This window comes from Rhinolophus sinicus, chromosome 18, assembly GCF_057876585.1.
Source record: "Rhinolophus sinicus isolate RSI-liver-muscle chromosome 18, RSI-T2T, whole genome shotgun sequence".
Classification (NCBI taxonomy): domain Eukaryota; kingdom Metazoa; phylum Chordata; class Mammalia; order Chiroptera; family Rhinolophidae; genus Rhinolophus; species Rhinolophus sinicus.
Window position 1 is genome coordinate 14,897,307 of NC_142518.1, and position 17,032 is coordinate 14,914,338.

Below are 17,032 nucleotides of genomic sequence, written 5' to 3' on the forward strand. Positions count from 1 at the left end.
AGGTGGCCAGGGTAGGGCCATTTGGGGGCATGAGCTGCAGGCTGCCTATGGGGAAAGGAGCTGGTGATCAAGGTTGAAAGGAGGTGTGAGGATACAGTGATGTGCTGGGTCCTTCAAGTTAGGCGCATGTCTTCCCAGCTTTATGGTGAACGATCTCACATGGACAGTTTGAAACCAACTCTGGTGGGAGTATTTACACCATGGAAATCAGCAGATGCTACAAATCACGGTTTTCTTTTTCTTGGCAAACCAGCTGTCTGGCACATCACTGAGTGAGGGGTACTGCAGACTTCTGTCCCTTTCTGCGCCTTCAGCTCCACCCCCCTCCTGACTTGAGGCTGTCTCAGATATCATCGAATTTGGTCTAAGGAGCAAGAATGGGAGGGGGAGGCTGAGGAAAGGATCTTAGGATCTTCTTGGCAAGGCCTGGTCTCATGCAGCTCATCTACGTTAGAACTGGTTTGTTTTTTGTTTGTTTGTTTGTTTGTTTGTTTGTTTTAGCAGGTAAAGTAAACCCTTGGAGATTTTACCAAGCCTCTGTGGTCTTTCCTGTCTTCAGTTTTATTTTCATATAAAGCAAGCACAATGTACGTTAAAGTGAGGTGATTCTTGTTGGACAGGTGTTCCTAGAGGCTTACCTGGTAATGTGCTCTTATGTAGACTTCTTACAGGGCTCACCAATGCTGAGGGTCATCTAGGACCTCGCTGTTCAAAGTACCGTGTTTCCCCGAAAAGAAGACCTAGCCGGACCATCAGCTCTAATATGTCTTTTGGAGCAAAAATTAATATGAGACCGGGTCTTCTTTCACTATAATATAAGGCCGGGTCTTATATTAATTTTTGCTCCAAAAGACGCATTAGAGCTGAAGGTCCGGCTAGGTCTTCTTTTCGGGGAAACACGGCATGGCCCACACAGAGCAGTATGGGCCTTCCTTGCCTGAGAGCTTGTTAGGAATGCAGACTCTCAGGCTCCGCCCCAGACCTACTGAATCAGAATCTGCAGTGTAAGAAGATCCCCTGGGGATTCATATACACATTACAGTGTAAGAAGCACTGATCTGGGATTTAGAAAGTCCCAGTTTAGCAATGTGCGCAGAAGGATGAGGAGATGGAGTTTTCCTAAACCAGTGGTTCTTAAACCTGACAAGCATCAGAATCCCTGGAGAGCTTGTTAAAACTGGCTGCTGGGCTCCACCCTCAGAGCTTCTGATTCAGCAGGTCTGGGGCAGGTGCACGAGTTTTCTAACAAGTTCTCAGGTGATGCTGATGTTGCTGCTCTGGCCACCGCTTTGGAAAGCCCTGCCTTAGGCAAACCTTTGGGCAGCCTCAAAAATTTAGGAAGATCACTTTGGCTTTGAGAACCTTTGAAAAGAACCTGTTTAGCTCACCAGCGGTTGTAAGTCTGAGAGGAGCAAATGCAAGCGCTGGAATCTGAAGGCCCAAATGTTAGTCCTGGATTTGACACATCCTTGGAAGTCCCTTGACCTCTGACCTTTGTTTTTTTCATCTGAAAATGGGGATAATAATAAGAACCACCCTGTAACATCGTCATGAGGATCAAAAAAGGTACTTTATGATCTCTTAAATGGAATATGAATCTAAGCTGTCATTAATTGAGAGCAAGGGGCAGCAAAAGCTTCTTAAAATCTTCCCAGAGGCTTTCGGAAATTATTTCATGTTGCTCTCTTAGTAGTGGGATTCTTCATGAGATGCTTTGCTTTCCTCTATTGTCATTTGAGGAAACTACCATGCTGCTGAAAATGCTTTTTGAAAAAAAAAAAAAGGACATTGCATGTTATTTTCAAGGACTGTTGCTGAGTCTGATTTTTGTTTTGCTTTTATTTGGCGTGTCTGAGCATTAGGTGGCAATGACTCAGTCTATGGTCAGATCTGCTCCTGGAGTGGTAATGTTAGCTCTCCAAAGCTGTGTGCTCCCCGCGTTCTTTCAGTATATTTATAACACACTGGAGCAGCTCTTCAGCACCATTGTCTCTGGGCAAGCTTCCCCGCATTCCCTCTCCCGTCTTTCCAAGGGCTTATTGTTATGCTAGCATCTTAGTAATGCCTTGCCCCTGAGGACCTCACACACTTTCTTTCACACCCACAGATTTCTGCCAAGTGCCTTTGTCAGAGTGTTTTGGGGTCTCCATGACTGGCCAGGAAATTTTTGCTGAATTACAGGCATTAATTCATCACTGTACCGTGGGGAAAAGCACCCAGGCTTAGAGTGAGACACACCTGGCTCTGGTGTAGCCTCCATCACCTATTACACCGGTTCTCCGACTTGGTTGCATGTGGGGCCCAGCTAGAGGAAATGGAAAAACAATATTTATGGTGGGTTTCACTCTAGAGGTTCTGATTTAATTAGTCTGGAGGGGCCTGGACATCTGGACCTTTAAAACTCCCCAGGTGATTTTACTAAGTTGGAGACCTACTGACTAAATGATTATGAGGAGTTACTTAATGGCTCTAGGCCTCAAGTTTCCTTGTAGGTAAAATGGGTACAATGACACCTCTCCTATAGTGGTTCTGTAGGGGTTACAGATAATGCTGACATGATATGACTTTAAGGGAGCTGGCAAGACCCACATACTCAAAACTCCAGCATACTTCCCCCACAATGCCTCTTCTACCACCAGCAGGCTCCATCCTAACAATCTCCACAGTTAATCGGGCTCACCACTGTCCCCTTGAAGGAATATCTTTTGAATTCACGTAAGGATATCTGCCTCCTTCTCATCTGCACCCATGGATCCAGTATAGCTCTCACATCCAGCAAGCAGTATTTTAAAGTTGAACGACTATAGACCGTGTGTTAGACTCAGGCTCTGCCCTCTAGATGTCCTCTACACTGGCCCATGAGTGCTGCCTGCATCTCTCTACTGTAGCTGGCCTTTGGGCTTTCCTCCAAGAGGACTGACTGCTCACCCTTCCCTCCGACATATACATGTAAGCCATTCCTACGTTACTTAGCTTGTCCAAAGTTCAGGTTCCTGCTTCACAGCCCTAAGCCTTCCATCTTTTAGGCATAGCATGGCCCCGTCCCTCTCATGAAGCCTACTTATATCCCTCAGTTTGAGGTGTGTGCTCCTTTCAGCGATGTGTCTGGCACGCACTTTTGGGTGCCAGGGTGTGCCAAATCATTATATATGCACTTGTCTCATTTCCCCTGCTCAGCTATTAGGCTGGTGCAAAAGTAATTGCGGTTTAAAAGGTTAAAAATAATTGCAAAAATCGCAATTACTTTCGCACCAACTTAATAAATGCTTCAGGAGATCAGGGACTCCATCTTTCTCACCTGTCCATCATCCCAGTACCTAGAACTATTCGTACGTGTCTGGGTGCTCAGGATGTGCTGATTGAGAGCAAAGAGGATCCCTTATGTACTTACTGTGTGTCCCTTCAATGAAAAAACCTGATTATATGAACAAGCCGACATCTCAAGTCCTCTGCCCCCCAGTTAGACTCTTAAGTTCTCTGAATATAGGTGCTGGGTTCCTATTTCTTTACATTCCTCATGGCATCTGGAACAATGCTTGGGCAACAGTAAATGCTCAGTGAGTCCTTCTTGTCTTACTCTGCAGCAGGCATGTGAACTCAAAAGCTACAGGATTGACCTAAAACTGTATGTTTGTTATAGTAGCATCAATAGAGCATGGACGAGGGCTAGGCTTTGCTGATGAGAGCAGTGGTCTCCGAGGGGAAGTGCACATACCCCAGCAATATCCACTGAATCTGAGAAGAAAATTTTAGAATTTCTGTATGTCTTTATTTTTTATTGAAAAAATAATTAGGCTTTCTTGAGTTCTATATAGATGGCTATAGACCCTTCATTTGATCTGTATGACACGCGTTGGGGGGGTGTCAGTGTCACCCTTGGTAGTTTGTTTTCGTTAGGTATATTGAAAATAATCTTGAGCTGTTTATGTATACCTATAGATTTATAAATTTTATTACCTGGTTTAATCCTCAAAAATGGACAAATGGCTTTAAAAATTCATGCAGAGAAACAGGAATTAAAGCCATTACTAATAAAATAAGCACAAGTCAATGGCAAGAAATGGCAGAAGTGGCCCTTATCCCAATCTAGTATGCCATCTTGGTTAGCCATATGACAAGGTAAAAACAATGGTGATTTAACCAGATCTGACAAGGATATGGTCCAAAATGTTTTGAAATAATCAAGAAGACTACTTGAAATGTGGATTTGCATCCACTGTCATTGTTGTATTACCCCAATAACATGACTGGATAACATGACTTGAAGAATTAACTAATGTTGTTTGAAGAATTAATAATGACTTTTGAAGATATATTTTTATTTCATTTTATCTTTTGAAATTTCTATTTCTACATTTATTAAAACATTCCTAATATGTATAGTCCATCTCTAGGTAAATGAAAATAACTACACATGTATTGGGTATATAGGCTGAAAAATATTTTATTGCTAGGAGTGCATGTCTACTGGGTTAGAGCACCACGCAAATGAGAATGTGGGTTCTTTTTAAAAAAGTAACAAAAATTTAAATTATAGTAGACATACAATATTATATTAGTTTCAGGTGTACAGTGTAGTGATTAGACATTTATATAACTTACAAACTCATCACCCCGATAAGTGTAGTACTGAGTGTGAGTTTTTCTTGATGGGCCAGTTACCATCATGTCACACTGCTTTCATATGGCTGGCTGACCCAAAAGCCATTTCAGGAATGTGTTATTGGTCACCATGGTAATGGCACAGCTGGGAGGAGATGGGTCATTAAAAATTCATCATCACTGTTGAGTTAGAAATTAACTCAGATCACACATCCTTCTGAGGTCAAGGCATCTTTTGCTTATAGAAAAAGGCAACACTTAACAAAGCCTAATGGATTTTTAAAAATATGTTTTATGGGCATTACATGAGTCTATGGGGTTGTTTATGTTTGGAAGTGAACAACAGCAACAAAAATATGGAATTAACTCTTTGTCAAGTATTTTCTTATTTATATTAACTTCACAATAACCCTATAAGGTAGGGGTCATCCCCATTGTGTGACAACAAAAGGTAAAATCAAGCAAGCTTAAGTAACTTGCCCAAGTTTACATGTCTAGTAAGTATAGAACTAGGGTGCAAATCTAGATAATTGGTATTAGCCAATACATTGCTGTTTGTTTCCAAAGATAAGAATTCATATGGAGTTATTTTATCAAATCACCTAATAATTCGAAGGTATCCACAATTTCTAGACATGAAGGCTGGGCAACAGTGGACTCCATGCTCTGAGAGGGAAAGCAAAATGTTCTCAATGAGGCCTGGAGCTGGAATCTTCATCTATCTGTAGTAGGTGGTGAAAAGCAAGCCCACCTACTTGGTTAAGCTTATTGACATTGTATCATCTTATGTCATTTCTTAAGTGAAAGTTCTGCAGTTTTGTATGAGCAAGAGGACCCTACATGGAGTATTGCCAACAGTTTTCCCTAAGGTGTTCTGCATAGCATCAGATATCAACCTAAATACAGTAAATGTGCGTTTCTCTCTGTTAACAGGACCATTGCCAACTATTTGGTGTGGAGGATGGTTTATTCCAGAATTCCAAACCTTAGCAGGCGCTTTCAATATAGGTGGCTGGAATTTTCAAGGGTAAGTTTTAAGAAGATTGCAATGTTACTTAACTGGATAACTTTACATGCTGGAACAACCCATATATTAATTAATCCAACAAAAAAATAATCTTTAGGGATTGGACAGAGAGAGTTTTGCAGCCCAAGCTCTACTCTTTTTTTGCTTTATTTTTTTTATTGAGATAAACCTTACATATAGTAAAATACACTCAAGCCCTACTTTGATGGGGCTATATAAAGATATTTAGAGCAATACTTGGGGCCATCATATTGTTTTCACTCTCTATTGCTTATCAACTTATTCCCATTTTTCCCCAGTGTTTTTTAACTGTAATTATAGTTTTAATATTTCTTAGTCATGCATTTGTAACTATTTCATTTTCAGTATTCTGAATATTCAAAATGTGTATGCTTTATGTATTAGATGGTAAAGTTTCATCTTTAATTTAGGGACAGAGTTTTGTCTTTAAGTTTATCTTTAATCTTTGAATCTATCTTAGGCGGAAGAGGCCTAAATCTAGTCTCCTCCAAGACCTTGCTCAACTGCGGGGGTGGGGTGGGGGGTAGGGGTGGGGGGGTGGGTGGGGGTGGGGTGGGGGGTGGGAATACTTTTCTTCTCACTCCCCATCTGGCTCTTTGATCTTGGTTTCTTTCACGCTCTTAGTCTCATTTTACATAGGTGTTACTCTTGTCTTTGTTTCAGAGGCAGGCTTTTGTCTGAGTACTTCTCCCACCACTAGAGCACTTAATAATTTTGTGGCTTTTTTTTACATTTTAAGGATTTTGGGACTTTTAAAAAATACTTTATTTTTCTCTCAATCTGAAGTTAAGTGAATGATGAATTTTATAAGCTATGCTTTCATTTGGCAGATGCTTTAGTTATCAGAGAAACTGGTAAGTACAGAAATTCTTAGTGGGTCATTACTCTTGAGGAGTAACACAATCATTTTGAATACATTTTTGCCCTTTAACATCACTAGAATATTGAGCTCTATAGAGAACAGCATAAAACAACTATACACATTGAGCTATAAAACAAGTAGTATATATTTGACTCCTATGGATTATATAAAAGATGGTACCCGGCTGTTTTCCATTCCCACTGGGACGAGAAGAAGAGAGACAGGTATAAGAAGTAATGTATGAAAAATTTGAGCTTGTGTACGAGGGGATGTTTCTGGAACATAAAGTGCTAAATATAATATTGAATTGCGAAAGAAAGTTGTAGGGTCTCTTTCTCTAGAGGTTTTAAAAATGGATTCATTCCTTACCCCTGAGAGGGATTATGTTACCAGAAAGTAGAGGGAGAATAATGAACTTAAGTGTTAGTCCCATGTGCCCTGTACCAACAATCTGGGTCTAACATTGTTCAAGGGATGCCTCCTGCCACCATTCTCAGGGCCTCCCTTCCTCACTGCCTGCCTTCACTTTGCAATCTTGAGTGCTCTGAACTCCCAACCTCCAAAGGGCAACTGAAATAATATTTATTTCTTTGCTTTCATCCCCAAGAGTAAACCTTTGAGCCTTTCAAGTCCTGCTTTGAAACCTCCTTCCTTGTTTGTAAATGTTTTCTTGTAATGGTTTAATTGGGACAGATGGGGAAAACATTTACATCTGTTTTTTACTTGATTACCGCTGTGTTCTTTGCTATAACACAATATAAATATGCTTCCTGGGTTTTTCATGGTGGGCCACGTTCTCCATGTTCTCCTTGTGAGTGTACTACGCAGAGCAAGGAAACCCTCACTGAGCAAGAACTTTGATCACTGATGAATTGTGGGTCTTTCTTGATGGAACTTTAGTTCTCAATGGATATTAAATACTATCTGGACACTTGGACGGTATCCCCTCACATCCCTGCGAACTACAGAAGAGCTATGCTATTGTCTAAATCCTTTGTTTAATGGGGAAAATTGGAAGGAAAGGAGAACTACATGATTTTTCACTGTCAAAATATTTTCATTTAGTTTTAAGTATAACTGGGGACAAGCAGAATTTTTTTCTTTATCTAATTTCACCCTTGGCTCTACAATCTGACACATATATATGGATTGGGGTGTGCAGTGTTTTGTAGACTGTTTTCTTAAGGTTGTTTGAGGTTTTTTTGTTGTTGTTTTTTTCCCAGCCATAGGTTTTATCCAAGTGAAACTCAATGTGGATTGATTATCTTCCACAGGTAATCCAGGGGACCACAACTTTGTTGCCTCAGTGGGACAAATGTGTAAACTTTATCGAAAGTGCCCTCCCTTATGTTGTTGGAAAAATGTTTGTGGATGTGCACTTCCAGGAAGATAAGAAGGAGATGGTAAGTGCTGCTCCCAGCTGGTGAAAACAATGGCAGCGACTCAGATCTGACACGGGTATGGTTAACAGACCAGTGTCAGCCTTCCAGCTCTTCACGCAATGAATCGAAATAACAGTTTCACTTCCAAGACGAATACGTATAGTACCATCTTAACTAAAAACTGAAACATACAATGTAGTCATGAAAATTAAGAAAATATAGAAGTGAGAAGGCAAGCATGAAATCATGCCATCCAGATTCAGAATTTCTCCTGTAGAAATCAAATGTGTGAAGTCTATGCTTAGGAAAATAAAGGGCCTAGATAATGTTATGATTGGGTATTTGAACTGTTACAATCACAGAAGGTAGAGGTTTTCCAGTCAGGCCTCTCTCCGTTTTAGAGATGAAGTTGCAGACCCAGAGATGAAGTGATTTATAATATATTTAACAACTATTAAGTGGCTTAGAAATAGAAATAAGATACAGGTTATTTTCTCCTCTCCTTACACTGTTTTTTTAAAAATTAAAGGGGTGTGACATTTATCTCACAGAGAACACTGTGTCTATTTTTTTCATAAACTTAAAAAGAAATCCTTTTATTTTGGAACTTTCTAAACATACAAAAGTGGAAAGAACAGTGTAATGAACTTCCATGTACCTGGATTTCTGGCTGTGTGTAATTGTTGTAATGGCATTAATGGTCCAGCCAGATACAGCTAATAAAAGCTGAGGTTTAGTTTCACTCATTTACTTAACGAATATTTGTTGACCACCTATTATATTCCAGGCACTGTTCTAGGCACATGGGATACATAAGGGAACAAAACAGACAAAGATCCCTGACCTCATTGAGTCGACATCTAAATGGGGGAACTGATGAGCAGATGATACAAAACACAATGCATAAATTAATAAGTGTGTTAGAAGATGATAAGGACTCTGGAAGAAAAGTAAAAAAGATCAGGGTAAAGAGGAATCAGGAGCGCTAGAAGGTGTGGGTGTGTGGCGTGGGTTGTAGGATTAAATAGGATGGTCAAGGAAAGCCTCACTGTGAAGATAACATTTGGCAAAGATGTGAAGGAGGTGGGAGAATTAGCTATGGCAGCTATCCGGGGCAAGAGTGTTCTAGGCAGAAGGAACAGCAAAAACCATAAGGCAGGGATGTACCTGGAGTGCTCCTGGGAAGATCATGAGGCTGTAGTGGGATGAGTGAGGGTGAGAGAAGCAGGTGCTGAGGTCAGAGCAGTAACAGGGATGGTGGCATTTTATAAGGCCTGTACTGTAGGCCATTGTAAGAATGTTGACTTTTACTCAGAGTGAAGTGGGGAGCTAAGGCAGGCTCTTGAGCAGAGGCCTGATGTGACCTGACTTATGTTGACAGGATCACCCTGGCTGCTTTGTTGAGAAGAGATTGTAGGGGGTCAAGGATAGAAGCAGGCAGGACAGTTAGGAGACTATTGGAGGGACCAGACCAGAGATGATGGTGGCTCCAACCAGGTGGGAACAGTGGAAGTTGTGAGAAGGGGTTGGATTCTAAATACATTCTGGAGGGTAGAACCACCATAATTTACTGACAGATTAGATGAGGGATCTGAGAGTAAGAGTTTTGAGTCTGATTAAACGAAAGTATGGAGTTGCTGTTAATTTATAAGGGGAGTACTGTGGGAAGGCCAGGTTTGGAAGAGAAGATGAGGAGTTTACTTTTGGCCATGTTGAATTTGAAATGTTATCAGACTTCCACGTGGAGATGTCAAGGAGGCAATAGGGTATGAGAGTCTTGAGTTCAGGACAGAGGTCTGGGTTGAAGGTTAGAGGTGAGAGGAGAAGTTCTGAAATAGTTGTCCAGGGCAGGGGGAGCGTGAATATACTGAGGAAATAGAGAATGGCTGCCTGGAGGCAGTAAGGTCTAGGTGAGGTGGCAAGTTACGAATTTAAAGAGATTCCTCACCTTGGCAGTGTGTTCTTCTCCATCTGTTTCAGCTGCGTTAGAGGAAGGGGTGTATTTTGAATTAGAAATTTGGATTTAGCTAGGCATTGTGTGTGTGTGTGTGTGTGTGTGTGTGTGTGTGTGTGCATGTGTGTGTGCATGTGTGTGCACGCATGCATTTTCTTTGTGAAGAATTATATTTTACAAATGGCATGGAGCAAAATATCTAGGCGATTAACTAATGTAGGGTAGGAAAAAATACTTTTCCCTCTACCCTTCTAGGTTCTTGGCTGAGACACCTCTGTAATCAAGGACAGATTAACGAGGAAAACAAACAGAAGTTTAATAACACATATACCTCCTGTGTGCTTGGGAGAGACTCAGGAAAACTGACTAACTCCATGAAATGGCCCAAACCATCACCTTAAATATACCATCCCCAGCTAAAGACAAAAAGGAGGTGGGGAGGGGGGAATTCAGTTATGGGAAGTGACCAGGCAAAGCACAGTAAACAAGGGTAAGGCTGTTATGCAGATTTAAGTCCATGCCTTTTGTATTGATAAAAGCTTCTAGAGATTCAGTCATCTTCTTCTTCCTGGTACAGAGAGGGAGACACCTTACAATGGAGATTTCCCTTATGAATGCTAATTTCTCTCACTAGTTTCAGAGCTTCTCCTGTGTCTGCAACCTCTCAAAAATAATCAGCCCCAAACAGTGTGCCAAAGAGGCATATTTTGGAGTGGGATATTTTGCTCCCCTTCACTAATAATCCATTATAGTCAATCAGATACACATATATGAGCAGCTTGGATACAGGTGGTTAATAAATAGTGACTTTAAAGGCAAAAACATAAAAAAGTCTGTTGAGTTATGATAATTCACATAGTTGGTATTATGTGTTGATATGTAATACATAACCATGTGTTTTGTGCTGAAGTTGGTTTTGGAATATCATAAATCTAAAGATATTTGCCGTGTTTCCCCGAAAATAAGACATAACTGGAAAATAAGCCCTAGCATGATTTTTTCAGGATACTCGTAATATAAAATAAGCCCTAATGTGTCTTTTGGAGCAAAAATTAATATAAGACCCGGTCTTATTTTTGGGGAAATATGGTAGGGCTTATTTTATATTACGAGCATCCTGAAAAATCATGCTAGGGCTTATTTTCCAATTAGGTCTTATTTTCGGGAAAACATGGTACCTGGAGCTTTGCACTTTTTTTGATACTTTGGAGAATTAAGCCAAGTTTGAGACTTTATATTTGAGCCTGAATGTCCTCTTTTTGCAAATAATTCCATTGAAGAATTAATGTCTTATTTCAAAATACTTAATATTCCCATTGTGTGTTTTCTTTTACTCCTTGGTTGGGGTAAGTGGATTGAGATTTATCAGATAATCACAGTGGTAACATAAGCTCTGGGAAGGATATAAAAACAATTAAGGGATACTGAAGGGTTTTTTATATAGCAGTACTTTTTTTGGCAGTAGAAGAATTTTAAGTAATATGAAAGGTATGTGGATTGATTTGTTTTTCTCAGTTTTGGTGTGAAAGTCCCTTTTCGTGTGTCAGGGTGTGACATTCTAAGACAAAGTTGATTTTGGCATTTCCCCCCTTATTTTGATGTACATGGGACATGGAGGTAGTGTGATAGTTACATTGATACTCATCTATTTTACATAAAATTATTTGCCTGCCTTAAGCCAAAGCAATTTGCCTCAGGGAATACTTAAGTTGGAAACTCATAAGAGAAATATCTGGCTTTTTATACCCTTTTGCAGGGCTTCTATCCAGGAACCACCTGGAACCACTGATTTACATGAAAAATATTTTGTGTTATTAGCTACAGCCCAAAGAAAAAGAAAAACAGAAAGATCCCCAATGGGACGAATTCCAGAGACTAACTCAGAGTGAAGGCTGCCATTGTTCTATTTACAAAAACTGGTTGTTAAGCAAATGAATACAGTCAGAAGTTTAAACTTCAGGTACTTCTTAAACTTGAATGTATTCAGGAATCACACGAGGATCTCATTGCATTTTAAGAAGGATCTTTTTAACTTGGGTCTTGGGTAGGACCCAATAATTTGCATAACAAGTTCCCAAGTGATACTTGTGTTGCTGGCCCAGGGATCACACGTGGAGTAGCAAGGCCTTCGCACCACTCATTTGTTTGCAGACAGTTACTACCAAGAAACCTGGCCCTGGCGATTCATGTGAGCAGGGCAAGCTGTTGAGTTGGACAGCAGTCCTTCATTTACCAAAGCCTGTTGCTTTGGTGCAAGTAACTGCTTCCGTTTTCAGCTCAGTGAAACTTGCCCGGTTTCAGATTGGTTTAAATGGAGTGTGCCAAACCTTGTGTGAGGGCCTCCGGGCTTCTTCTTGTTTTGTTTTCCCCTGAACTATTTAGTTTTCCCTTGTATACTGGTACCTAGGTTCCTCCAAGGGACTTCCTGCTTCTCAGTATCTGTGTTTCTACACCCTCTTAGTTGTAGGGTTGGCCCAACTGCCTCTGGTTGGCACCCTTTGTCCAAGAGTTTGGGAGACAGCAGTTCACTTTGAGGTTTCCTTTGTAGAGGAGAAAGCACCCCTGACCCCCAACCTAGCAGAGTTCTCTTCCTTTTCACTGGGGAGAACACCCAATTCCACATTACTATTTCCTTGACTTCCCATATGCAAGTGTGCATGTGCACACAGACATATCCACTCCTGTTTATTCACTCACACATACCTATGTGGTTACAAATTTAATTAGAAATGAGAAGAATAGGATGTAGAAAAAGGAGAATCCTTCCACAGAAAGCCACCTAAAGAGGCCATATGGAACTGTCTCTTGCTTTTCAGGTAGTGGGACAGGGCCATAACCCACATGGAACTGGCTACAAGCCTTACTTGTACCTGAGGACGGGCCGGTGGAGTGAGAGTAGGGAGTTGCAGAACTCTTTGGACAGTGGTTGTCTTCGTCACCTAAAGTAGCACTATCCAGTAGAACTTGAATATGATGAGCCACGTATATAGTTTTACATTTTCTAGTAACCACATTAAAAAAGTAAAGGAGACAAGCACAACTAATTTTTGTTTTTAAGATTGAAGAGCAAGATGCTCTTTTTAAAAAAAATTTTTTTTTTGGGAGAACAGTGTGTTTTTCCAGGGCCCATCAGCTCCAAGTTGTTGTCCTTCAATCTAGTTGTGGAGGGCGCAGCTCACTGGCCCATGTGGGAGTCGAACCGGTAACCCTGTTGTTCAGAGCACGTTCTAACCAACTGAGCCATCCCACCGCCTAATTTTAATAATATAGTTTAACCAAATATATCCAAAATATTATCATTTCAACAAGTAATTAATGTCAAAGTTATTAATGTGATAGTTTATATGATTCATTTCATACTAAATCTTTGAAACCCCATGTGTATTTTAGCCTTATAGCACATCTCAGTTTGGATGAGCCACATTTCAGATATTCAGTAGCCATGTGTGGCTACTGTAGTGGACAGTGCCCATGTAAAGAATTGAAGAGGGATCTCTTTGAGTTCAGTGTGGCAGGGCTCAGTCCCTGGGTGAACAGGTGCTTGTAGCCAGGACTGGAAAAGTGGTGTCTTCAGCTCCTGACCAGCTGGGTTTCACAGAAGGTTCCACTATAAGCGGGGAAGGACTCAAGCAACACCAGGATTCATGGCCTGGGAATAGGGGTGAGAGTTGGCATCAAGCTGCTACTTGGTGAGGATGTTTCGGGTTCTCTGGCATACCAACTTAGAAGAGGAGACAAATTCCAGACCCTACTCTGAGGTGAACACCTCAGAGGCTTGGTTCTCATTGGCTCAGGGACATGGTGGGGTGGAGTCTGCAAGTTAAAGATGAGCAGCGCGGAGGACTCAGTCAAGGCGAAAGCTGGGGTTCCAAAACTGCGATACCCTCACAGTCAGTGAGGAACATTAAATAACATACAGGAGTGAAGTTGGCTGGGTGTTGGCAAAAGCCAGGGAAAGTGCAGTGATGAGTGGTAATTGGCCCTGGGCCTCAGTGTCTGGGACAGGATAGTGGTGAATAGGAATGAATGTGCTATCCACGGTTCAGGTTCAGCTCAGGCTCTCGTCATGCAGGATGCCCGAGGGTTGCTGGAGTTCTGTTTTTGTTTTGTTTTGTTTTGAGAGAAGTCAGAGATACAGATTTTTATGTGAATTCTCCCACATTAAATCTTGGTCAATACTTTGGAAGCCAAACTAAATCTGTCATTTTGTGCCTTTTGCACTAACATTCTCTCTCCAATCTTCAGAACCAAAAATCAGGACCTTGGATGTCAGAGAACTTCTTTGATTTTTGTCTTATTTGGAAGAAGATCATGCATAATTTTAACATACAGCATATTAGCTGAACATTTAACAAGTTGTTTAGGGGGAAAGTTATACACAGGATATGAAAGTGGGACTCCCTCAGAGAATCCATGATGTATTGTCACTATACATAGAGATGGTGCTCCACCCCCTGTGACACATCCTGATCTGTATGCTCATGACCTAAATGACAGGAGAGAGGATTAGGGGAATGTGTGTCGTGGGGAGGGAGGTCTGAAGTTATTACTTGTTATTTTTCTCTTCCATTTCCTTTTTATTATTAATGATAATTTACAGTATCTGTAATATATGAGTAAATGCCCCCAGATAGATACCGACATCCATGGAGAGCAGGTGAAGATCCCACTGATGGCCGGGAAGGGAAGAGATGGGCACCATGGGCCTCCTGCGACTGTGATGGTCGGGATATAATGTAACAATCTGGTAATGACAATAAAGTAGTTAACTTTTACTGAGATTTAACTGGATGTCTGGCACTCTTCTAAGTGCTTTAATGTGTTAACTCATTTAATCCTCACGATGGCCTTATAACTGCTATCACTGACCCCATTTTCCAGAAGAGGAAACTGGCTCAGAGAGTTTAAGTCAATTCCTGAAGATTATACAGCTTGAAAATGGTTTAAGTAGGTTCAGACCCAGACTATCTAGCTTTAAGCCAGTGCTCTGTTCCCTTCCTTTTCTCTCAGAAACACTTGAATTTTTACCATTTTTATGACTGAAATGAGGAGACTAGTCATAATGAGGAGACTTAGTAGCTTTTCCTATTATTAAGTCACCCTTGTCAGAAAATTATTTATTCATATATTAAGATCTTATAAAAATAAAAGACACACATTTCCTATTTTTTAGCATTTTAGAGACAGGACACAATCGGAATAGATTTTGCTTCTAGTATTTAAATATTTTAAAGACGAGTACAGTTGAAATCGTAATTCAAATCCAACAGGTGGACATTGAATTTTTGTGTTCATACAATATTCAGAAGAAAGAGGGAAACAATAAGAAATAAATTGGTTATCAGAGATTTTATCTAAGAGCAACTTTCGAGGTGTATGTTTGGCTCAGTCCACACACTGAACTCAATTTCCAGTATTTTCTACATATATCATTCTGAGGAGTGATACCTGATGTTTGGTGCGGTGACACAAAGCTCTGTACGATTTTTCATCAAAAAACACTTTTAAAAATGTTTACCATTTCTTAGTTACTAAGGCAGAAATGTGAACATATATATCCAAGAACAATTTTCTAATAAGTGTTGAAGCAAAAAAAACAAACAAAAAACTTTCTGCTGTAACTGTAGTTTCTAGGAAATTCAGTGAAATTGGAATTTCCATTTCAATGTTTTGGCTGAGCTGAGTTATTATTCAACCATATCATTTTATTTCGTTATAGACACTGTGTCCCCAAACTACTTATCTTTATTCATATATCTCAAGTTTGCCAATAGGCATTTTTTGGGGGTCCCTTCGAATTTTCTGTGTTTTTGTTATAGGGTGAACACTGCTAAAGGAAAAATTATTCTGATAATTGTTAAAATGGTAAGGAAAACTTTATTCAGGACTATTGCAAAACATATGAAGACTTTTCACAGTAGGGGAGAGAGATTGGGCTCAATTGAATACAGCAAAGACAGCTGGGGATTTATGGCCAATGAGCAGGGTGAGGGGGTCGGTGGATGGAAAATTACTAAGAGAAGATATCAAGGGTCAGGAGACTGCAGAAGACAGGCCAGGGTGCTCAGATATCAAGGGTGGGGGATTCTCTCTAAACTGACGTATCAGGATTCTTGCTAAAACTGGATTATGCAGGCCCGGCAAGGAAAGGATGGGGGCCAAAGTTGAGGCCATGTAAAGAAGAGGGCTTAGAGGAACCTGACTAAAGTTTGGTCAAGGAGAGAGTCTTTGTCACCCCTCAAATCAAAGCTAATGTCGCGGGTCTCTTATGTATTAAAACTTCTTTTTTTTTCTGTTCTGATTGGATGTTTTCTGCTATCTTATCTTATAAATGATTAATTCAGTCTTCTGCTTCATTTAATCTACTGTTGATTCCCTGTAATGTATTCTTCATATTCGTTATTGTATTCTTTATTTCTGACTTTTTTTTTTAATGGTTTTCATCTCTCTGTTGAAGTTCTCCCTGAGATCACTGAGCACCCTTATAACCAGTGTTTGGAACTCTGTGTCTGATAGATTGCTTGTCTCCATTTTGTTTAGTTCTTTTTCTGGAGCTTTGTTCTGTTCCTTTATTTGGGACATGTTTGTCTCCTCATTTTGGCTGCCTCCCTGTGTTTGTTTCTGTGTTTTAGGTAGGGCTGCTATGTCTTGTGGTCTTAGTAGAGTAGCCTTATGTAGTGACATGCTTTTCTAAAATGATGAATAATTTGAGGTAAAGAATAAAATAAAATATAACATTCCACAATTTTCACAATAGTAACATTTCTGTAAAATCACATGTGTTTACGCAAAATTGTTTTACATTTACATATAAAATGGAATTTGTTTCTCAGCTCAAAAATTAGAAACCGGTGTTTCATATACATTAATGTCAGTGGAACATTCAGAAGTTGTGAGGGAAGGAATACAATTTATCATTTATGTCTTCTGACCATTAAAAAAAACTTTGGTATACAGAAGGTTAATCTAGTTAAAGACGAACACATCTTTTATTACACTTCAGATATAGACTTTATTGAGTGAAGAATTAAAACTTACTGTGTAAAACAATTTACTAATTTCTCCTGTATTCTAGTAGCTTAATCTTATTTCCCTTTATGATAAAGACATTGTCCATGTCCCCAAGTAATGAAATAGATGACCTACAGTACCTTCCAATTTTCTGAGCTGCTCTGTGTGGGCAA

The 17,032-nt window shown here is 40.1% G+C and overlaps 1 protein-coding gene across 2 annotated transcripts in view; it reads left to right on the plus strand.

Annotated features, from left to right (window-relative positions):
* Window positions 1-17,032, plus strand: part of PHEX (phosphate regulating endopeptidase X-linked) — a 204,992-nt gene that overhangs the window by 61,810 nt on the left and 126,150 nt on the right. For both annotated transcript variants that reach the window (XM_074323776.2, XM_019714582.3), the window contains exons 10-11: window positions 5,536-5,629; window positions 7,787-7,915. In XM_074323776.2, coding sequence (XP_074179877.1) covers window positions 5,536-5,629; window positions 7,787-7,915 — 223 coding nt within the window. The remainder of the gene's footprint in view (window positions 1-5,535; window positions 5,630-7,786; window positions 7,916-17,032) is intronic.